At 44.4% G+C, this 25,370-nt stretch overlaps 2 protein-coding genes across 10 annotated transcripts in view; one reads left to right on the top strand and one right to left on the bottom strand.

Moving 5' to 3' along the window:
- Positions 1–25,370, bottom strand: part of LOC142586040 (E3 ubiquitin-protein ligase SHPRH) — a 444,374-nt gene that overhangs the window by 138,850 nt on the left and 280,154 nt on the right. For 5 of the 7 annotated variants that reach the window (XM_075697267.1, XM_075697264.1, XM_075697268.1 and 2 more), the window contains one exon: positions 22,693–22,779. The exons of the other annotated variants lie outside the window; for them this stretch is intronic. In XM_075697267.1, the coding sequence (XP_075553382.1) occupies positions 22,693–22,779 (87 nt within the window). Of the gene's footprint in view, positions 1–22,692; positions 22,780–25,370 lie in introns of those variants that run through there. 7 annotated transcript variants of the gene reach the window in all.
- The window catches only part of LOC142586043 (uncharacterized), a 95,147-nt gene that overhangs the window by 40,162 nt on the left and 29,615 nt on the right, over positions 1–25,370 (top strand). The gene's annotated exons all lie outside the window — the stretch shown is intronic.

Here is a 25,370-nt window from a genome sequence, read left to right as displayed (position 1 = left end):
ACCAACGATTCTAATACTTCCTAAAGCAAAATTTGAGCACAGCTCTATACATATTTTCATTTTTTCATTTGGTTGGCATGGACAATCTGTCTTGTGCAGCACATAGCAAACAGAGCGAAGTGTGGCACGACTGCCTCGCTAATCGGGAGTGCATGGGACGCAGAACACATGGGTGACGCATTGGTGACGCGATTCGCAGCAGCCGCTGCAGACAGACCACTCATGCAGCACTTTGTTTCCATATATGGTATCGGTCGATGCACTCTCCATATGCCATCAGTAAACAGACGACGGCGCGTTACTCTGGCACCATCTCATAGCACTGGTCACCGCAGAGCCCATCTTGCATGGCACTACGCTTTTCTTCTTGCGCTATCCCAATACCCTCCCTTTTGCTTTCCTCCTCAAGCTCTCTTCGCTATCGCCATCTTTCATCCCCCACTGTTCTCCACATTCGCTCTTTCATCCTTTGCTGTGCTCGTTCGTTCGGTTATGCCAAGGGAGAATGCAGAGGGTTGATGCCAACGCAAAATACAGGAATGGGTGCCCAATAGCTGCGCTCTAAAAACCTGACTATGCAGACACTGCAGTCTGCCAACAAATGTGTGCGTACGATATAGCAAGCATAGTGGCACAATGACCATGTGCACTTGGTAGGCGATGCACTAAACACAAATCACACAAGACGATCAGTACCACGTGGGCAAGTGACGCGTTTCAATGAAGCGATGCCGGTATCACTCAACTGCAGATCATTGTACAAACAATCTCTCACATTTATAGTATATCATGTTGGGGAAATACATGCGCCTCACACTTGATGTCATTACAAACATTGCAAAATCAAGCTATACAGTTGCTTACATCTAGCCCATTCTATACTAATTACAAACACCTTCACGACAATAACATTCTCACAGTCAATAAGCTAGTCAGTTACAGGTGGCATACATTTTTCCAGATCTCTCATGAATGAAGCTTCAATTTTGCTAATTCCAGCAGAATACCTGGTCAATACTAACAATCATGGTGTCCTTCAAGTAATAAGTTCCTTCTGCCAAAAATAGGTGCTAACTATGGCAACAAAGTCATGTTTTCACCTCTTTCATTTTGGAACGAAACTTTCACTGCTAATAAAATTATCGCAGCCTACTTACTTGTATAAAAACAATAAAAAAATTCTACATGATGGAAACAGAATTAGTGTAGCTGTTTTTGATCATTGCATGTTTTAGTGATGTAAAAAATATTGTTCTTTATTTACTGCACTGTTCTTGCTCTTTGCAGATTGTCCTGTGGTAGTGACGGTGAACAACAGTGGCACAACATAAGTCACAAAGCTTACTGTTCATTGAGCGGCCCTGTGTGCATCAAAACAAGTAGCACAATGATAGCAGTGAGAACACTTGTCGATCACCGAAATCTGATCTGCAGGTCAAGCGCATCGGCTTTTATATATGACTCGTGGAAGATTCCAGTGTAATCGCTGGTGCTTGCATACTTTCCAGAAAGTACAACACTATTCATGACGCACATACAACCTGATTACACAAGGTATGGTGAGACCATAACTTGTGTATTTTTTAAAATTTATCGCTGAGCGATAAATTTAAGCTGCTAGTCGATGAAAAGTGGTCCCTGGAAAAAGGATAAACAAATACATGTGACAATATTTTACACGTTTGGTAAACCTTTTTTCTTCATTGTTTTCCTAGCTTATTACTTCTAGCATGTGCTCTCCTACTACTTACTACAGCGCTGAGCTTTTGCTTATCATACTTGCCCTTTATAGGCTTCTTGTTCGTGTTTGTACTGCACTGTATACTTGCTTTTTGATTGAGTCATTCATTGGATTTCATTGTAAAGCAGTGCATAATGTTCGATTTATTAGCACTAGTTAAAGTTATCAAGCGAGACTTCGATTTGGGCAAGTTGGTTCATATTTAACAGAGGAGAATGCAATGCAAAAAAAAAAAAAAAATTGTGCAGATCCCATACACTCTGGGAATTGACGTTTTAGCTGGGATGGAAGAGGCAAGGGAGTTTTGGAGCAGCACTGGGAGCAGCAAATATGGCACATTTGAGCAGGTCTGGAGCAGGAATTGTTAGTTTTGGAGAAGATGCATATTTCGGAGCATAATAGGTAGACTTCAACATGAGTGAAAGACAGACAAATCAAGAAAAGATGTCTTCTAGTTGACTTTGCAGAACGCTAGTTATGGCAAATCAGTTCTGCAGAAGTCCGCAAGGTGGTGGAAAGTTCGCTAAAGGAAAAGAATGCTATAAACCTGACGAATGAAACCCGTATGTGTTCCTTGGAAACCACTATTTACTTACATACTGGACATGGCAACTAAATTTGGCTAAGAAAAAAGAAGTACCATGAAATTTACGCAAACAGCACCCATTGTATGTTGATAGGCTTAATGCTAGTCAAGAGATCTTTTTTTTTCTGCATAAGCAACTAATATTTAAGTTGCACAATTAGCTAACACCAATTACCACACTTATTGGATAAGGATACTTGATAATGCAAATCCTAGGTTGCTTTAAACCTAGTTATCGCTCATGTTTTACATCCTCCAGAACTTTTCAATTTACACTTCATCAATTAGGTGAGTTCATAAAGTTACCTAATTAGATATTGTGACAACTATGAAAAATACCCACCTAAATGAACACCACTTGCGTAATGCCCTCAGTTATGTATTAATCCTTGGTGGCACTGAGTTGGTATCAGAGTACCACAAAATAAATTCGAAGTTGCTTTGTTGGTCACTGCATGTTTGCCAGTATTCCATGTAACTTGGCGAGAGGATGAAAAAAAGAAACTGACATTTATGAAATGAATAAAGGGAAAAAAGTGTTCAGTAGCTTTATGATCAGCATCATCCACCAATATTTTGCACAAGCTCGATTATTAGGGCTGTCCCATAAAGCCAATGTAAAACTGCAACTGATATTTCGAATGCCAAACAATGATTTCTTAAAGCTTTTGGAGTAGATCTGCACAAGACATGTTGTGAACATCATTGTCGCGAACGTAATTTCTGTCATTTGCACATTCTCCATTTGGCCGCTACGGTAGACAAAAAGCGATATTACATCCTCGGTTTGAATTTTGCGGTCGTAAAAGTCTGATTTTGTATTCTGTGGTTGTGCAGAATATAGAGTACCTGGAGCGCAAACTTGAGTGATGATTAGAGTTGCCATTGGATTTTTCTGGTCAAGCTTCATGAAAGCAAGCAGCTTGTTTGTCAGCATGCCACACTACCATATTGGTAACCTGACGTGTGCATGTGCGAAATATATTTTAATGTTACAGGCATGATGTTCCACCATTAATTGACAAAGATTTACCAATAGAGTGTACAAATGAGTCTTAGGTATCTAACGACAGACCGTACGACTTATTCATTCAACTGAGAGCGAGGCTCTGTTTCCTGGCTGCCCCACAAAAAGAGTGCCAGTTCAAATCATCCTTAGCTGGTCCGCATAATACGCAAATGTATAAGAACAGCAGAACCTCGTTCATGCGTTTTGGAAAAAAACGTGAGAAATAACATACTAACCGGGAAAACGCACAATCCGAAGTAACTAAAAAATTTGACAGACTCGACTATTGGTGACCTCTACGCAATGCAAAGCCTCGCGCGGACTGTTGTGGCACGCAATGCCGATGCACGTCGAGCTGGTGGTGCTCCGATTTTAAGAGGATGACGAGAAACTGAAACGAAATCGAGCTGGGGGGCAACGCCGGATGCCGCTGAAGTGAAACGTGATGGCCACATTGCGCCGCCTGCAGCAGTGAACGGCGGCATGTCTGGATTATTGCCTACTAAATGTGTGCAGTACGCTCCCAAGCACTATGCACCCTTCACTATAAAATAGATAGGTGAAGATATCACAATAGGTTTGGCAGCGACAGCTGTCATGGATGTGGATGCGGCGTGCGATGACCCGGACAGAATCAGAATCAGAACCAGTTTTATTCAAGACAAAAATAGGGATAATTACATGACAAGTATATACAGAAGGAGGTCCCATAGTTAGAAACTTAAATGGGACCTCCCAAATGGGACCTGGAGAGATTTGCTGGTACTGGAATAAGAAACTGTGCGCACAGTCATTCTACCGTGAGATGGGCAATGGGCGGCTATATACTGTTCTTGATCGCGTGCACCTCGCGCCTTTTCTAGTTCACATGGGATCCAACAGCCTGAAAACGTGTACAACCACAGTCTACAGCAGGGAACAGTGGCGTGTTTCGGTTCCTGCTTATTAAAAGCATGCGCTACGCTTCCAATGGCACCACAAGCTGTGAAACAGATAGGCAAAGGATAGGCAAAGATGCATATCGCAATAGGATTGGCGGTGATAACTGTGAATGCCGCATTCAACGACCCCGGAGAAGATTTGCTGGTGCCAAAATGAGTAGCTGAGTGTGTGTCGGTGTTTTCACGTGAGACGGGCCGGTGAGTATTGTGGTGAAGTTGCCCTGGCGGGCGGCTATATATTGTTTTCGGTCGCATGTGCCTCGTGCATACCTTGTTTACATGGGATCTAGCGGCCGGAAAATGTATCATATGATCGCAGTTTGGCGACGTACTGAACGCAGGTGCTGAAAAATCGTGTTTACCGGGAACACATAAACCGTTAAAAATATGAACGTAACTCTATTGTGTCATTGTTTGTGTTCTTGATTGCGAACAATGGCGCCGGGAACACGTACATAACGGGAACATATCAAAAAGGTTCTACTGTACATAAAACATTCTTAATGCAATGTATAGTAGCACAAATTATTTTCTTTTTTGTGCAACCAAGTTCCAATGCACCACCAAACATACCCAAATGCCAACACTCAAACGAATTGCTTTAGCATTGCTTATAGGGCTAAATGCTAGCCAACACATGGCTCTGTGGTTGTCACTGAACACGAACGTTCTGCAAAATTTAGCGACTTCATTCGAAGTTAGTGTTTTGGCGCAAGTTGGTGCAGCTCGGTGGTTTGGTGAAAGATGGCACATTGGTGTTGCACTTCCATCCCTGCGTTACGCAAAGCATTTTGCAGGCAGCTGTCTATGTAGCCATTGTTTGGAGTTCCGCAAAGCGTGACCAGGTTGACCAATATCTTTGCGTAAATACAGTATTTGTGAGTGTGACACGAGTACAGTGAACTAGAAATAACATGAGTGTGCATGTATGACGACAGCAGCAGGAAGACGATGGCGGTGATGACGATTGCACGGTATCTACAAACGACCGAATTGATGTGAACAAGCAGCATGGAGGTGTGAGATAGTCAAGAAACGCAGAAACTGAATGCTCACTGACGACAGCATGTGGAATCACTTGGAGGAGACAAACAGGCGACTTGAAGGCAAAACTGTAGCACAACCTGAAGCCCGTGCCCTCTTATGGCCAATCGGATAAGTGGCATAGTGCAATACTCACCTTGGCAAAGCCGTGATGACGCTGCCATAGTGGAATTTGATCCAGCGTTGTTGTACTCGGACGCTACTGCACCATTGAAGAGCATGCCTCAATGTTTGATTAAGTGGCCTGGTAACGCCAAGAAGGGCCAGGAAAGTGCGGTATGAGTTTTCAGAGGAACGAGGAGGCAGCACATTGCTTTCCTGCACTCGGAAATCAATGCTCATGGGAAACTTGCCTTTCAAGCGCTGTTTGAATGAATTCAACCATGAGCTGGTGTTCTGCTGTCGAGATGCCATGGCCTTTTTATATGCATGCCACCTCGCTTGAGCACAGATGGCACGTGAGTATTAGAGGCGAGAGTCAGATTATGAAGCTGGAATTATGATGCAACAACAATCAAGGCATTACGAACACGAGCATATAGTCATCGACCTGGGTTAGTTAGTAGACAACTTGGTCTACTGAGTCTGCATAAGTCATGTCATGCCATGCATGCATGTCATGAATTTATCCAACTTTTGTCATGCATGCCATGACATTAATGGGAATCATGTCATGGCTTGATATACAGACCATGACATTCATGCCAATCATTTTATGACATGTCATTAATGTCTGCACATATCCAGAATATATCCAGGTAAAGGAATCCATTTCATGTCATTCAAACCATTATAGTCATCACATTTATAACATTCATGTTACCCGCCGTGGTTGCTCAGTGGCTATGGTGTTAGGCTGCTGAGCACGAGGTCGCGGGATCGGATCCCGGCCACGGCGGCCGCATTTCGATGGGGGCGAAAATGCGAAAACACCCGTGTACTTAGATTTAGGTGCACGTTAAAGAACCCCAGGTGGTCTAAATTTCCGGAGTCCTCCACTACGGCGTGCCTCATAATCAGAAAGTGGTTTTGGCACGTAAAACCCCATAATTAAATTAATTAACATTCATGTCATGAATGGGACATCATTCATGTCATGATTGTCATTTATGTAAGTTTCCTTTTCTAACAAATTATATATCAGGGTATACATGACATGAATAAAATGACACGCATCATATGAATTACATAAATGACATCAGGTGATGGCATCATGGTTGTTTCATTAACTAGATATGTGTATCAGAATATATGAGGCAACACAGGTGTGCGTGACATGACAAGTATGACATGAAATGACGTTGTCATTAATGTCATGTCATGTAATTCATGGCATTCATGTGATGGCACGCATTTAATTCATGTGATCACATTTATGTTATTCATGTCAGGTCATGTGTGCATTCATGCCATTCATATACAGATATATATCGAGTTACAGAAATCATGAAGACAGCGTCTGTCATTCATACTATTTCTGTCATAACATAAATGCCATGACAAGCATGTGATGTCATGACATGATATGGGTTTGTATGCTTTGTCATTCATGTCTTGATGCACACTAAATGTCATGAAATCCATGTCATATTCATGTCATGAAACACATGTCAATCATGTCATTACATTTATGTCATGTTACTCATGCTTGCCTCATGCATGCATTTATTTCATATCCTGATATACAGGGTGTGTCCAGAAAGTAATGCAATTTTATCCGTGGAAAAATGTTTATTCAAGATATCGTTACAAATGTTTTGAATTCTTCGAAGTAGTCTCCTCTGGAATCTGCACACTTTTGCCAGCAACTTTGCCATTCACTGTGCGCATCCTGGAAGGCATCGATGGGAACCTCATTTAGAGCCTTTGTCACGGCAATTTGGATGGCTTCAATAGTCCTAAAATGGACTCCTTTCAGGGTGCTCTTGATTCTCGGGAAGAGAAAAAAGTATACAGGAGTCAGGTCAGGAATATAGGGGGGCTAGGGCAGCGTCACCAAGTTGTGCTTGGGCAGGAACTCCCATACACGCAGATAAATGTGGCAGGGAGCTTTGTCATGTTGCAACTGCCAAGTATCGGCGATATCCTTTTGCACTTGGAGGACCCTTTTTCTGAATCTCTCGAGCACATCCACATAGAAGACAGCGTTGATTGTCTGCCCTTAGGGCACGAATTCTTTGTGAACCACACCTTTGGTGTCGAAAAAGACAATTAGCAGTGTTTTCATTTTCAACTTGCTCATTCTTGCCTTCTTGGGACGAGGGGACTCCGAGGTGTGCCATTCGGAACTTTTGTGCTTTGTCTCAGGGTCGTACTCAAATACCCATGTTTCTTCGCCGGCAATGACACTGTCCAAAAAATACGCTTCAATTTGCACACATTCCAAAAGTTCGCTCACAATTCCCACTCAGTTGTTCTTGTGGTCATCAGTCAACAGTTTGGGGACCACCTTGGTGAGCACTTCCCACATGTTCAAACTGTCGCTTACGATGTCATGCACAGTGGTTTTCGGAATATTGAGAGTCTGCGCTATCATCCGCACACTCATTCGATGGTCGGTGTTCAAAAGATCACGAACACGAGACACATTTTCATCGCTTTTGCTCGCTGATGGCCGTCCAGAGTGGGATTCATTATTCGTGTCTTCTTGGCCCCCTTTAAATACCTTCAACCACCTTAAAACTTGAGAGTATAAGCAAAATTCTCGTAGGCTTGCTGAATCATTTGGTAGGTATCGGCAAGACTTCTATAGAGTTTAGCACAGAGCTTGATCGTTAGTGTTCGCATGTGGATGCCATCGCACGTTGTGACAGAGCACTATCAGGAGGTTCACGAAAACAGCGACCCTGACGCTCCCAAAGCTTGGAGCAGACTTTGCTAGACAATGATGAAAAGCTAAGAGCCTCCCCCCCACTAACCCAACCAATCTGGTCGTGGTATATCTAATAGCAGCACCAGGAAAAAAATAAGAGCATTACTTTCCGGACACACCCTATATATTGAGTTAAAGAAATGACCATGACGGTAGCATGTCATTCATACCATTCATGTCATGACATACATGCCATGACAAATGTGTCATGCCACTGATGACATGACACATCATTCATGTTATATATGCATGCATGTCATTCCACCCCATGTTTATTTTGATATACATCCTGCAGAAAAAATTATGACAGCATCACGACGTAGGAGGCTATATATATAGATAGATAGATAGGCTCAAGACGCCCGAACTTCGCAAAGGAAGCTTCACCTTGAAAGACACGGACAAAGAAGACACAGTACAGTGAATAAGTACTCTTTACAACTGAAATTTTATTGGAGCCAACCGCTTCTTTATGTGTGTGCAGCAGAGGCATATCACATTTCCACACACAATCTGCCACGCCAGATCACTTGAAAATTTTATCTACCTAAAGATGCAACCATTTCATGCAATTTTTAGCATCACTTGTGTGAGTGCACACACATTAAGTGCCAGAACCAAAACGTGGCAAAAGCGACAAAAAAATGCCAAAAATAACACAACAAAAAAGTACTCGTTCAGTGTACTTTGTCTCCTTTGTCTGTGTCCTGTTGCACTGCATTCTCCTCAGTTAAAGTTATACTGCACACTGTAACAAATAACTTCTTAGTATGTTTTGTCATGGCAATTTAATCTTTCTCCTGAATTGCCATCAGAGGAGGCCCCTTACAATCTCGAACTATGGGACCTCATCCTGAATACGACAGGCATTTAAATATCTATAACACTACTGCACTTATAAAATTTGAAAGCTGAAAAATCTGAAACATGCACCCACACATCGGGGAAAGCCGGACAAGTCATCAGCTTTGCCACTGTGTTCTCTGCCAAAGTTTCGAAATGGTGCTCGCCTTCGCGGTGACACATGGTAATGTTAGAGAGGCAGAATTTTTTTAGGGAAGAAACCTTGTTGTGCATATTTTAGGCAACATTTACTGTGGCATAGCATTTATTTCTTTGTTGCTAGCTGGGCCGCACACGTCAAGAGACACTAATTTGTATTTGATGGGTCCTACTGTCTAGTGAGTAGTTGTGCCACGTTCCCACCAGGTACATGTTAACGTGGTTTCAGTGCGACATATAAATGAACAAACGCTGGACACGCAGAGCCAACACCAGCAGAATTCACACAAGAATGCTTTACAATTAGGCTTTAAATAAAAAGAATGGAGATGTAAACCGGATGTTTTCTTTACTTCTTCACACTCTTGTTTTGCACAGCCGAACTCATTTTGCATGGGAGAAAAAATATACCTGCGTAGGAGCACACTGCATGGTAATAAGCTGCGGCTCGATTAAAATGTTACAGTTTCACCATAAAGGAAAATCAGTGAATGGCATAGCAACATGTTAGAACATCACACGAAGTGTAAGACTCGTAGCTGTAATGGAAATATGGATTGAAATATACATAAGCTAAGTAAAAATGAGCTGTTGTGCTAGGCGTCCTCTGTTTGAATCATGCCATCGGAAAATTTCATTTACGTGTATTAATTAAAGCCAATGTCTTTCTTAGCAACTTTACTACCACTTTTCTGTATTTGGTATATTTCAAATCTCTTTTTTTGGGCCCATCTCAGAGGTAGTACACAGCTGCAGCAATAAAATTACATTTTCAGGTTTGAGCTCTGCTGTTGTTTTGCACTTTATAAGTCTGAGAAGATTTCAGATAAAAGGTGCACGCTGTTGGTGTTTTCTTTCATATTTGTTTGTGGGCTGCCATTCTGTATATTCTGAGGAATAATTCTGTCGAGAATGTAAGACCTGGTATGAGCAACTCTAGTGATAGAATGGTGTGACAATATAACCCGCATATACTGCATGTCACATAGCACAGCATGGCGTATAGCACACATATACTTAAATACCGTAGAACATTGTTCATACATTTTGGAAAAAAACGTACTAGCCGAGAAAATGTACAATCCAAATAACTCAAAAAATTTGACAGACTCAACTATTGTTGACATCTGCCTAAAACGAAGTGTCGCGTGGATTGTTGGGGCACGAGATGCCAACGCGCGCCGAGCTGGTGGTGCTCCGGCAGCTCGAGACGCGTCTTGTTGTTTTCCTGTTGCGTGGTGTTGTAAGAGGGTGCCGGGAAAACCGAAATGAAATCGAGCTGTTGGGCAACTCCGGATAGCGCTGAAGCAAAACGTGATGCCTATATTGCACTGCCTGCAGCAGGGAACGGCCACACGTTTGATGTATGGCCTACAAAAGCGCACGACACACTACCACTGACACTAAGCACCATGCACTGTAAAACAGATAGGTGAAGATGCTTATCACAAGGTTTGGCAGGGATAGCTGTGAATGCGGCAGCGATGACCCAGGCAGAGATTTGCTCGTACCGGAATAATAAACTGTGTGTACTGTTGTTTTCATGTGAGACGGGCGACCGTATACTGGTCTCGATTGCACGCGCCTCGCCCCTTTTCTTTTTCACATGGGATGTAGTGGTCGGAAAATGTATACGCTCATAGTCTGCAGCCGGGAACGACAACATGTTTTGGTTATCCCCTATGAAAATTATGTGCTACGCTTCCGATGGCACCACATGCTGTGAAACAGATACGCGAAGATGCTTATCGCAATAGGATTGGTGGTGACAGCTGTGAATGCTACATGCAACGACCTAGGAGATTTGCGGGTATCAAAATGACAAACTGAGTGTGCACCGACGTTTTCACGTGGGACGGGTGGGCCAGTATTGCAGTGAAGCTGCCGCAGCGGGCAGCTATGTACTGTTCTCGATTGTGCGCAGCTCACGCATTTTCTTGTTTACATGGGATCTAGCGGCCGGCAAACAAATCATACGATCACAGTTTGGCAACGTACTGAACATTCGTACCAAAAAATCATGTTTTCTGGGAACGTATGAACCGGTAAAAAACGAGCGTAACTCTATTGGGTCTTTTTCTGTGTTCTCGATTGTGAACGTTGCCACCGGGAAAACTGTACGCAGCGGGAACATATCAATGAGGTTCTACTGTGCATACGAAACCTCACGGTGACAACAATGGCATAAATTCACTTGGAGTGTCCATATAATTGCTATCACAATAAAAATAAAAAATATGCAGATCCCACACACTCTGGGAATCAGTGTAAGGGAAGTTTTCTGTGCTCTTTGTGTTCATTGACAGTATTTGGCGGTGATTTCGATGGCATGCAACGGTGATGGTGTGGTGTGAAATGTTACCTTGCATGCATCACTCGCCTTTGTCTAAGTGGTACACAAAGTGCACAGCAAGACATGTTTGCTCGAGCCGTTGTTGTGCACCATTGTATGCAGTCTGCAAGAAGGTTAGCACTGTCATTCCCTCACACAGCCCATCGCATGGTTGGTAAGACAAAGAAATCCTTTTATGGAAGCCTTAGGAAAAAAACCTGCTGCCACATCCCATGCCCGATGAACCAGCACCCGCTGGCCACCCTTCCGTCACACAGTACGGTCTCCCAGTGTTGCAGGGTAGGGACATCGTGGCTGAAGTGTTGATGATGCTGGACCACCACTTGCATATAGTCATTTTGACACCGTAGTGCTTTAATGCGGCTTTGCTTCTGCATGCCCCGAGTCAGTTGTCAGCATGGACAAAGTACAGCATTGCACAGTATTTATTTTTCAGAAATAGCAGAAATGTGCCATACCGTACTATGCATTATTATTATTATTATTATTATTATTATTATTATTGTAGTTTGTCCACAACTATTGCCATGTCTAGTAGTAGCATCTCTTTTATTGGAGACCACAAGGGAAGCATGATTTCTGACGGAGCCTTTCTCTTCTCCTGCAATCATCTCATGTATGCAAGCGACCACAAGCAAAAGGTGATCATTCACCTCTTTCGTCATGGCGTTGGCTTTATGCATTCCTTGTCTCCTCTGTCTACCATTCTATCTCCCTTCTGGGCTGTTGCACATGAGTACGTAGGTAAGCGCTGCAGCTTTTGCAATGCTCACATGTAATTACAGCATTCCAAAGGACATTGTGTCGATGGCCAGGGAATTCCAGAGAGCACTTTGCTTTAATAAGTGGATAAGCTTGCCGTGCTTGGCTTGTCTTGCAGTTTGCATGCCATCAGTGCTGGATCAACTAGACTTCACTAGTTTCAGTTGTGAGGAGGTGCCAGCAACATGGCTGATTACCATGCAGCAGTGATGCCAGCGATGTATAAAAGCCAAAATATTGCTATTTTCAAGTTATAGAATGTTGTGCTGTAAATGCACTGTAAGACGTCCTTAAAACGCTGCCTTAAATGCGCTGTAAGGTGTCCAAAATTTTGGTCCTTAAGGGACTCTGGGGGAGCTAGAGCCTCACCCCCCAGAGTTTTTCTTTATGGGGTGTGGTATCCTGTGTTAACTTCTGGTTTCGGTTTTGGGTCTTTACGTCAGGGCGCTACTCAGCACCAAACGCTGTAAGTTGCCTCCGCAGAAATAAACATTCATTCTTTGTCTGGTCCCCGACTGAAGCTGTCCGGCTCTATCTTGCGGCGCTGCGTGCCCTGGCCGTTTAGGCCTCATGTCGTAAACCTTTCGTCCGGCCGCTCCGTCGAAGCTACAACAAATTTGCCCCGGCCGTTTAGGCCTCATGCCATAAACCTTTCGTCTGGCTGCCCCGTCGAAGCTACAACAAACTGGTGACGAGGTAAACCGCTCACTTTACTTTTTACGTCCCCTTGCCTTTCTACTTCTGCTGCTCCCCTGCTTCCGGCATGCAAGACGTTACGTCCACTTCGACATCGTCCACCGCAACTCCCCCGCCTTTGTTCTCCGTGCCCAGCATGGCGTTCGCACCACCCATGCTGCCTTTCCTTGCATTACCCGGTACTCCTTCGGTACCGTGGCTCACATGGGAACATTCTTTTTGCATGTTTCTTCAGGCGACTGGATGCGAAGCATTACAAGACGAGAGGAAGAAAGCCATTTTACTGAGTAATTTAGGCTTTGAGGGGCAGCGTCTCTACTATGACCTCGCGTCGCAAACGGACCAGACGGCCACTACATTCGAAGACATTCTTCGCATCTTCGACCAGCACTACGAAGAAAGCTCCAATCCCCTGGTGCACCGCATTATCTTCCGGGACAGGAAGCAACTACCTGGGGAAACCTTCCAGGACTTCGTCACCGCGCTACAAAGGCTAGTGCCTGCTTGTGCATTCGGCGCTTGGCACGACGAGTCACTGCGTCCGAGTGGACTTCTCCGCTCGTCGTCGTTCGAAAGAAGGACAATTCCATTCGACTTTGCATCGATCTTCGAGACCCCAACAAGGCTATCATCATCGACGCCTTTCCACTACCAAGAGCTGACGAACTGTTGCATCGACTCGCTGGTGCTACTGTCTTTAGTAAGTTGGACTCGCAGTCCGCTTATCATCAGGTCTTATTATCCGAAGAAAGCCGTGAGCTTACTACTTTTATAACTCATGACGGTCTTTTCCGCTTCAAGCGTGTGTGTTATCGGTGTGTGCAAGGCTGCATCTCATCGTCCTCCCAAGACGGGTACTGAAACTGCAGAGCTGGAGTGCAATAGTTCATATTCAGTTTTCATGTTGTGCGTTTTTTTTAAATGGGGAAGCCAAAGATATAATTTTCTATTGTGTAAAGATGTCATCACTAATCATGTGTGTTACAGTGCTAACATGTGTTCTTTGACTCGTGACTTACGTGTGTTGCGAGGAGAGTGAGTAGAGCATTTTTCCTTTCAAGGGAGAGGCGATGTGGTATCCTGTGTTAACTTCTGGTTTCGGTTTTGGGTCTTTACGTCAGGGCGCCACTCAGCGCCAAATGCTGTAAGTTGCCTCCGCAGAAATAAACATTCATTCTTTGTCTGGCCCCCACTGAAGCTGTCCGGCTCTTTCTTGCGGCGCTGCGCGCCCCGGCCGTTTAGGCCTCATGTCGTAAACCTTTCGTCCGGCCGCCCCGTAGAAGCTACAACATGGGGCTCAGCCCGCACTGCCACCCTTCCCTCTGTCTTTCATCCCTGCTCCCCCTAGCTAGTCATGGTCCCATTTAGTGCTTGTTGCTGCCATGTTGAATAAACAAAAAGTTGATCATCAATACATCTCTCCCGATATCTCTCATGTTAACTACCCCTTCTCTCTGATGCATCTTCATTTGATGATGCTGGTGGGTCAAATGGGCAAAAAGCGGTGGTTGATCTACCCTGAGACAGGTCAGGGACAAAATTCGGCAAGGACTCCACTTGTGGAGTTTCCCAACTTGAAGCCCAAGTTTTCAGTGAGCAGCACCTGTCAGTTCCTGAAACTTCTTTTTCAAAAAGCTTTCTTTTCGCTGTGTCTGGGCTGTCAAGAACACGATTGACATGGCTGCAGGCGTAGCGTTAAGCTGAGACGCAAACAAGTAATGAGCCGAGTATTGTGCAACAACTACACCGCACACAACTCCACAAAGTTCGCTTGAGTATTATACTGGCATGCCAACTGTCTTAAGGCCTGCATCTGGCATGTACCACCAACAATGCATGGAAATAACTAGAGCAGAGATGTAGAAGGAAAGTATCTGTTTGCTCAATGCAGTGTGTAACACCAGACTAGGACATCAATACAACCATCTACCCGATGAAACATTCACTGCAACGAACAACCTCAATTATTGTAAAGAAACATGATGTTGCAATGATTACCTTCCTTGATTTATTTTATTTGCACTCTTTCATGAATGCAAACACATACTGTACATATATGGGCACCATCTGCTCAGTGAAGCGCCATGCCTATATATGCCAATTGCATCACGAATATGTCAACAATTTGACCGGTGCATTCGTTGCACACCTAAAGGCCAAGCAGTTAAGATACACTGGTGGAAGAGTCTTGTGTAATCTTGCATGACCCAGCCACTTGCATTCGGCATCCTTGGCACCACCTGCCGGGACCTGTCACTGTCGCACACTCCACATCGCACTATCTTTGCTGTGATGAAAATAAATAATGCACAAGAGGATAATATTGTGAATTGTTAATATTGTTTAACTCTTTCCCTACCGTGCCATTGGGCATCGTTAGCCCGCTGTCAATGGTTTGGAATGCCGCTTTAGAGACCTTGCATGCCACTCACGGACACACTGCACCATCAGATATGAAGGAGGAGAACTATATTTTTGTTTCCTAAGCAGTTCGCATTTTTCCTACTTGGCGGTGATTTTTAGACACATCTCAAAGTTTTGCAATTGTCAAAGTAGAAAGCAAAAATGGCCACCTCTGAAAGCAGCACACGTGCGCACTTCAAAAGATAGCAAGTCTTGCGATTCCGCTGCATCTGCAGCTGATTTTATCTATGAATCGAGCAACCGCAAGTCTGAGGATTCTGCCTTTTTGTCGGACTTTGACTCTTGAGAGCGACGATGATGCAAACTGGCTGAGAACATCAACAACCGCAGCCCAGTTAGTTTTGCTTTATGCTTTGGCCCCTCTTTGTTGTCGTTTGGAGTGCTTGAGAGCCTGCCAAGATGGAGACTTGTAGAAACTGCAAGAAATTCTACGACAGGAAAACCAAGAACAAGAGTTTACCGCAAGACATGCAACATTCCGCTATGTTTTACATCAAGGAACTACTTCGCCACATGGCACACTCAAAGGCAGTGCTTGCAGTTAAATTTTTGTAGTAGAAGACCTCTCCAATAAAAAATTTTGATTTTTTCAAATATAGTGCCTATTAGATGGCAATACATTTTCCATATCTCATAACTTTTATAACATTTGTTTCTTAGTAGATACAAGCATGTCTTTAATACATTGTTCTGTTTTATCCCACAATCTTGATTCCGGCAATTTATATCTCCTTCACGACATGTATCTTGGGACTAAAACATTTATGCATGAAAATGCATTCATTCTGCTTTTTGTTCACGTATTACACAAAATATTGAGTGCAGTAGTTTGTTGTGAAAAAAAATCTGGCATAACCTTCAAACAACACCTATTTTCCCCACTGTAGGGAAAGAGTTAAACGATCATGAAGACTACAAACCAATCATCTGTTAACAAATCATCTTTTCATAATTTACTGGCAGCGACAACCATGTAAAGTCATGTCAGGCATTCTAGTATCTAGTTTGTATCAATTCGTGCTGCTTCACCTCAGTCTCAGAGGGTCTGTGTTGCACGTGAGTCATATGTGCACCACGATGCTGGCTTTTCAACAGAAGGTAGACAGTTTCTTTCTGCCAGCGCCAAAACCGTTTTGTGCAAGAAACGAAACTCCAGAAGGTATTACATGTAATGCCTGCACATGTTTCTTTACACTTCCTGAGCGCATGTGTAAATTTTATTCTTTTATTCTCCTCCTGATTTTGTGTTGTTATTAGTAGGTGCCTGTCCCGAGTCTCCATCCCAGCAATGCAGCCATATTACGCAAGATACACGCTCTGACAGTAAGGCTTCTCGAATAAAACTGCACTTTAAATAGTAGCCAATGGACGCAACTTAAATCTTTTGACTTACGCAGGAACCTTGTCGAAACTTGTGGCTGCCATAGATATCGCTGTCGGACAATGAATACAGCCTGATTGCGTCCAGCTTTCCCAGTCATTGCCATTGTCCACAAACTGTTCTGCAGGCAAATTGTCTCCACTGTTGAGGCTATAATGTGTGCTCCACAATTTTAAAAGGAGGATAGACTCTCAGTATTTGCATAGAGCCATTACAGATCTGCCGAGATGACAACACAGCCAAAGTAAAGAACTTATTTTCTTCATGATCGTACTGTACACGGGCTAAGCTCCGATTGTGCGCACTAAATGAACGTCCACCAACTAAACCCATTGATTACTGTACTAAACGTTAATTTCTTCTCTTTGTAAAAGCGCCTGCGACGTCGGGGCCAGTTGGACAAACTGGAATAAGAGTGGACTTGAGCAAGGCAGGCAGCACACACTTGCTTGGTGGCGGGAGTTCACCATGGAGCAAACCAAGTGAGGACAAGTCAGTTGCATCCGGCCTTCACTCACTTCCTTCCCAAAGCTACACATTTTCAAGAAACAAGAGTAACAGGTGCTGCCAGCAGGATTGGTTAGAAAAATTCGCACGAGTACCTTATGACAGCAAAAGAGATATAGTGCTTTGTCACGAACGCATTTTATTTTCCAAGGAAAAGGGTTGCAGACCTGGAGCAGCAGAACTAGCTTTTGTGAAGACTGATTTTAATAACTGGGAAAAAGCTATAGAGAGGTTCTGACGCCATGACAAAAAGCCAGTTCCACTCAGATTCCTTGAACCACAACCTGTTTGGGCAGACGGGTATCCATGTAACACCGCTCCTAATACAGCAGTACAGCAAGCAGCAGGAGGAAGCCAGGACAGCACTATATGCCATTGTAAACTTCGTCCGCTACCTGTGTCGCGTGGGCCTAGCTCTGATTGGGTGCACTAAATATGATGAAAATCTACATGATTTGCTTGATCAAAAGTCAGATGTTTCAGCATTGAGGAAATGGATGGCAAAAACAGACAAATTAATAAGCCGTGATGTGCAGAATGAGTTGAGATCCTGGCCCACATGATACAGCAGCAAATTGTTAGAGATGTGGTTTGTAGCCAGTTCTACAGCATAATAGCTGATGGAACAACATATGTGACAGGTGAAGAGTTTTCCATCTGCGTGCATTGGGCTGACAGGGCACACAATGTCCACGAATATTATATTGGCCTGTACAACATGCCAATAGCAGGGCTGACATGCTGTACATGGCCATCAAAGATATGATTTTGTGTCTTGACCTTGATTTCCACAACACATCCGGCTGTCTTGCAGGAGTCCAGAAAAACGCCAGATGCCTGCACGGCTCTTGCACCACAGTTACAGCGTAAGCTGCAGGAGCGCCTCCATAGGAGCTCCATTTTTGGCAGCACGCACTAGAGGGTTCATCTCTTGCGAAGAGGCACAGTAATGTGTACCAAAGAGTAAACACAGGTATCAAGACTACACAGCGCACATGTCACATTCCTTGATCTGTGGCACAATACAATGTTGCTGCTGTTGCTGCTGATGATCATTTACTTGCATACCCTTTCAAATGAGGTGGTGACAAATAATCACATGGCCTGCTTGAGTTGACCAGGCCAGCTACATACAACATGAAACTGCTACGTGCAACTGCTATATGTTGGGACACTTGATGGAATACAACACAACTGCAATGCAAAATTTGCCTGTATCGACACTATGTGGCGCACAGGTCAAGTTGTGACAAGTTGCACGAGCTGAAGCTCATGATGATGATGATGATTTATTGGCATCCCCTCTGAAAGGGGGTGGTGGCAAACAGTCAACTAGCCTGCTTGATTTATTCAGGTATGCTATAAATGTTTTTTTAATCCAGCATTTTCGTACACCTCCTTGAACTTCTTTTTCTTCCTCTAACCTTCTCTATCTACCTTGTACTGCTACCTATGAAGTTCTACATGGCATGCCACCTGGTGTAATAATATGTAACCGCAATGCAAAGTGTACACATATCGATGCTATGTGGTGCGCATCTCACTTCGTGTGACAAGTAGCACAATACGATGGTGATGATAACAATGATTATAATTTATTGGCATCCCCTTTGAAACAGGGCAGTGACAAACAGTTACCTGGCCTGCTTGATTCAGTCAAGTATGCGATACACATTTTTCATTCTAGGATTTTTTTAGACATCTCCTTAAAATTTGCAAGGATGCTTAAGCTTCGCCTTTAAGAGTGGAACGCAATAGTATTCAAAGATCCCCGACTGCTTCTCACACTTGCCGGGAACTGCATCTTATGTAACCGTAATGTTTTCCTGGAAATGCTGGTGGTGAATGCTATGCACGAAGGTGAGCTTTCTGGTTCTTTTTTCTTTATGGTGTTGCAATGAACCAAGCGGGCAGCACCGCTTCTACTAAGATAGACCTCAAACGGCAGCTGAAAAAGTGTTTGTGTTTAGGTTTTCGCTTAACAGAATTATGTTTTTTCGTGTATTCAAATTACAATCCGACGCTACCATATCTGTAGGTTGTGTTTAAATCGTACTTTATGAATTTTCTGGCACATTTTACTTTGGGAAAGTCAATTAGTTCAGTAATGCCTATGTGCCATGCGGAAGTCCTGCATGGTTCGAGATGGGTGGTTTGGGACGATTTTCACGGCCGCAGATGCTGGATTTCCCGCGACACGGGGCCCTTAATGCTATCGTATTAATATTCTTTTTCTTTCTTAAACCTTCTCTATCTACCTTGTACTGCAACCTATAAACTGCTACATGGTATGCAAGTGCAATGCAAAGTACACACGTACTGACGCTAAGTGGCACGCATCTCACATTGTGTGTCTCCTGGCGCGCTAGGACACTTAGTCCTAGTGCAGCTAGTGCGCCTTAGTCCTAGTGCATCTTCACTTCACTAGCAAGCACTGGCGTGGCTCAATGGTAGAGTACCTCACTCCCACGCAGTGGGCCCTGGTTCGATCCCAGCGGGAACTGAGATTTTTTTTTCTCGTTGCCAGCGATAGATGCGAAGGACACTGGCAGTGGCAGCAGACACCATCGCCAACCAAAACAACTATTAGAATTAGCCCATAACAGCTTGCACTGTAAAAAATTAGTGATTCTGAGCTATGTACACCGTAGTAATCATTGCCTAGATGTTGTATTGCAGGAAACTAGTAAGAGCTGCGATATCATTGACAATGCTTAGAGTACCATAAAATATCGTTGCAAAGTCATTCTTGCATAAAAAATTATGCAGATCCCATGCACTGTGGGAACTGATGTAAGCAAAGCTTTCTGTGCTGGATGCTTTGATTGACGATAACTAGAATTTAACTTTCTCTTTCAAGTGCAACAAATTTCATCAAAATCGGTCCAGGGGTTATCTCATAAAAACGTTTTTGCGTTTTACATGTATGTGAATAGGCCGCCTCGGAGTTAGGCCCGAGCTAAAGCTTCCTCTTAAGCTTATCCTGTTTCCCCGCAACTGCTGTCGTATAGTAGTGGGGTTTCCTTGCCTTCTCATGTCACCTCCCCCCTCTCTTATATGGAAACTGCCTCTCCTACTCCCTCTCCTTCTTCTCCTCTTCTTCTCTCTACAGTTCTATCCGCCTCCCCTATGGCCTCGCACGTTAGTAGAAAGGGAAGCGCTGCAGTTTCTGCAATACTTCTGTGGGGAGTCACAGATAATTACAGCTGTCAAGCAGCTAATATGGCAATGGCCAGGGAGCTCCAGAGGGCATTGTGCGCATTCGACGTGGTGGGGTGAAAACGAGTTTCTCCCATTGCCTTTCCTCTCTTACTCACGCCTGTAATCTATATACACGCTCTGAACCACCCCCTGACGCAGTGTGCGCAACAGCAGCAGCCCACAGCAGCAGCAGCAGCAGCAGTGGGAAAGTCGAAGGAAGAGGCCAAGAAAGCTTCGATTTAAAAAAAGCACTAAATTGTTTATTTATCTATTGTTTTTCCCTCAGTACGGGATCAATCGGATGAGCCAGAGTGAATGCCAGATAGACTTCTGGCACTTTGCCCAACAAGGTGGAAAGTTTGGGTAAAGTCAATGAAAAGGTTCACCGAGAAATATGCCAGGGTGCAAGAAACACTGAATGAAATCTTTCAAGGAAAAGGCTCGATGGCAGACAACAGCAAAGCCATTTTGAAGAGACACCAAACACTCCTGGAAAAGTTTGAAACATTGTTGGGAATAAATATCTCCATAGCTCTGTTTGGTCCGTGTGAGGAACTAGCAAAGGTCCTCCAACGCTCAACGTTCCATGCTGCAGGTGTGAAAGAAGCTGCAGAGACTCTGTGCAAGGCAATGTCCCGCCTGTGGTCTGAAACCGTGTTTTAGGAGTTGTGGAACTACACAAGTGCTGTTGCAATGCAGCTAGGTCTGAAGGAGCCTAGTAGTGGAAAGCCTACAAAGCCACCGAGGAGGTTTGATATGTCCAACACGTCTCTCTCTCGCCAACTTACTCAATCCCAAAGCAGCATCACACAAGAAATACCTTGAGGCTATTAAGGGTGAAATGTGGGAGCACTTTGATCAGTCTGGCATGGAGCAGCTAGTGAAATTAGAAGGCACGCAGATTGACAGTGCCAGAGCAAGACAATTCTCGGCTGATGACCTAAGCACGGCATTAAGCATGCACACAGCTAATTTTGATCTAAGCCATCTCTCGGTGTAGTTTCTACTTTTGCCTTCTATTTTTGTCCAATGTCGAGTCTTTATCAATTGAAAGCATTTCGAAGACTGCAGGCAAAATATGAATAAGTCCACGAGCTGCTTGACCAAGTTGTCAAATACATGCAACTTCTTTCTGTACCTGTATCTCTAGCTTTGGCAGAATGCTCATTCAGCACTTTACGCGGAATGAGAATATACTAGTGGAACCGCATGACACAGAGGAGGCTCACACATCTTCTCACTTTGCATGTTCACAAGGAAAGGACCACCACACTCAACTTAGAAGACATGATCAGAGAATTTTTTACCAGGACTGCTGAGCAAACAGCCACTTTTGGTCTTTGAGGTGACCAGCAAGGTGTGCATCTGTCATCATAACTTTGAAATTCGGAGCAGAATGCATGCACTAAGTATGAGCACCTATCCATTGCTCTCCTTTTCTCTCTATCTGCTCATTACCTCTGCCTTGAATTATCAGACCTGAGCCCATAAGTGAGCCGTTTAGAGCCGTATGATGAAGCAGCACTGCCTTGAATAAGCTTGCGTGCATAAACAATCATTCTGCTCCGAGCAATGCATACCACAGTGTCTTGTGCACAGCTCTTGCCCATCCCCCTACAAGCGCCGATTGTTTTCACATACAGAGCAGATCTTGCTCAAACCTTGCCCTTTGCTCAGATCTTCTATATTTGTTGGCATCTTTAGGTGTTAGTGTCTATTACCTTGAAAAGCACAATGCAAGATTTTGGTACAGGCTTTTAAATTTCTAGGATCACCGTTCGAATTTTCTTGGACAAAAATAGAAAGCCGTTGGTAGCATTTCTTTCTGCGCCTCGTTGCAGCTCACTTAATGTAAGCTGTGCATAGGACATTGTTTAGTCTAAGACCTTGCTATAGCTCTGCTTCGAACCTGAATTTTTCTTTTCTATTTCAAAGAAATATTTGGATCATAAACTCTTTTTTGTATATTTTAGTTGTCAAGGTATGCCCTTCGCGTCTAAGGTTCAGGATTGTTGATCGAAACTGCGCTGTTCGCAGCTAAAGATCATGTATCCGAGCACATGTAAAGGACAACTCACAAACTGAGTGAGGGGTATTAGATACGAAAGATGTTAAGGAGGAAGATAAAAAGAAGAAAAACATACAGAAGTTTGCTCAAATGAGATGCACAAACCTTGAAGTTTGGTCCTGGCTTAAGAATGATGTAGGACACTTCATTTTCTTCCAATGCTTTTTTCAAGACGTCAATTACAACAGACCACTGTAAGAGAGAACAAATGGAAAAGAATCAAGAGCAAATGTATAAGCCAACATATTTGACAAATTTATTTCTAAAAAAAGGTATCAATACCAAGAAGCGAAGAAAACCATGTGTGCTACTTTGACACAATAAACCGGCAAAATATATGCAATCAATTGAGAGCCGGTACTTGTCTTTCACTGGTATCATGCACAAATTCACAATTTAGCGCTACCACTTTGACAATTAATCTAGTACAAATACTAAATGTTTAACATAATGATGTAAAAATAAAACAAACATGATGCATACAATTGTCTTCACTGTCATACTATGAAACAAGTAATCCCATGTAATGTTTAAGTTTATACACCATACAAGTCATAATTGTATATCATGCAATGTTTATGCACTACACCATTTACAAGATATGCCAAAATGCAAACAGGAGTTCATGCAAATGCACACAGGGAGACGTCACTGTGGTCCCAGTCAGTGTGGTCAGGATGGACATATATGAAAATCATGTCAGACAGTGTGCAGTGGAAGCGCTCAGTAAGGCCGTTGGTTTGCAGAAGACACGTAGAAGTAGATTTGTGCATGGTTTCACTGACCCAAAGAAATACCTTGAGAATTTGGGAAATAAATGCCTTGCCATAATCACTAGTAGTAGTGATTATGAATTACTAGTGATTAGTGATTAGGTGGTGTCTTAGGCGTCTTTGGCGGCGGCGGAGGATGTTCGTCAGTTCGACAAACAGCAACCGCACCTCCATCGGTTGCTGCTTTTAGTTTTCCAGATATGGGCTCACAGAGCGGCCCCGGGCTGGTGATGCGTTGGCGCTGCGGCGACAGGTAGCGGCCTAGTGATGGCGAACGGGACGGTCGTCGAGGGCTCCACTGAGTGGCGGCAAGGTAGTCAGCGATATCGCGAGGTCGTTCGCCAAGCTTTGGTCTCGGTGCGTTAACGGCAAACCCTCAGATTCCCATCTCTCGGTATGGGCATCGACGGTAGATGTGCCCGGCTTCTCCGCAGTGATAGCAAAGCGGACGGTGGCCGGGCCGCGCTAAACGTCAGTCTTCCTTGGAATGCTGTGTTGGGTGATGGGTTGGCATGCTGGCGGCGAGGGTGGTGGCGGATGACGGAACTGTGTCGTCACTGGGCCCTGCTGTGGGCACGGAGAGGGAACGTGGCGGCGGGCTACAGCGGCATATGTCATCGCTTGCGGCTGAGGCTACGGTGATTCAGGGGCTACTTCGAGTAGTTGTTGGAGCTCCTCATGGACGGCATCGGCAATTGAAGCCATTTGAGGCTGTGATGAGGGGAACAGCTTCCGTAGCTCCTCCCGCACGACCGCTCGGATAGTCTCACGCAGATCATCGGTGGCAAGTGACTGATCTCCAGTGTAGTTTGTTGAGTTTGTGCGGCGGTTGAATTGCCAGTTCCACATTTACAGTGTCTTCTCGATGCTGGTGGCCTCGTGAAGAAACTCATCGACGGTCTTCGGTGGGCTCCGTACCATTCCGGCGAAAAGTTTCTCCTTGGCTTCTAGTAGTGCTTGGGCTTATTTGCGGTGTACGACGCTCGTGAATGTCTGCAGGAAGCCGCTTCAGAACAGGTCCCACATTGTTAAGGCAGCTTCTCAGTTCTCGAACAACATCCTAGCGGCATCTTCCAATGTGAAAAAGACATGTCAAAGTTTGTCGTCGCTGTTCCAGCAGTTAAATGCAGCGACCCTCTCATACGTCTCAAGCCAGGTTTCCGGGTCCTCAAATGTTGAACCGCGGAAAGTCGGAGGTTCCCTGGGCTGCTGCAGCACGATGGGGGACGCTGGGGCTGCCACTGGGGTTGACTGGGCGACAATCTTCCTGGTTGTCTCAGGCAAAAGTCCATGCTCCGGGGGCAGTCCTTGCAGCCTGCGGCTACCTCACTGGTTCTTGGCGATGCTGGTGTTGTCTTCCGCGTTCAGGCTTGGGTCACGGCTTTGTGGGGGTGTCCGGTACACGAACGCAAAGCACCTCCACCAGATGTCACGTGGTAGTGACTGTGAACAAAGCAAAAGGTGAATGGCGAAACTAGGGTTTTATAGACCGTTTCATCGGGCGAGGAGGATAGTGCGCGCGGAGAGCCTTTCCGCCTCTCTGGCTTGGGCGATCCGGCGCAGCGCTGCTTGAAAGTATTGCTGTCGCGTGCTGCGGAACGATTTCGAGGTGTTTTAGACGGCACTTTGTGATATCTACGCCATGTCCGTTCATATAAGGTCGTCAGGGAAGCCTTTCGGTGCATCGGTAACTACAGTAGGCCGAAATATCTCTTGGGGGCGCAAAAATGTGACGCGCTTTATCAGCCACGGTGTACGCACATTATCAGTCGCGGTGTGTGTATGTGTTGTCAACAATTTTGCTTGTATCGGTTTTAATTCAACAAAGGAAACCGGCGTCTCTGTATTAGCAGCATGAAATGGTAAATCTGCTCACTATCTGATCGCTTGGCGTAGGGAGTAAAACAAAGCATAAGAGCGCATGCTCGTGCACGGCCAACCTAAAGGCCCAACCACACGCAGCATGGGATACGCGTCTTGCTACGCGTACACGTAAGGCAACCACGAAAC

Source organism: Dermacentor variabilis, chromosome 6, assembly GCF_050947875.1.
Source record: "Dermacentor variabilis isolate Ectoservices chromosome 6, ASM5094787v1, whole genome shotgun sequence".
Lineage (NCBI taxonomy): Eukaryota > Metazoa > Arthropoda > Arachnida > Ixodida > Ixodidae > Dermacentor > Dermacentor variabilis.
This window is presented reverse-complemented; position numbering and strand designations above follow the sequence as displayed.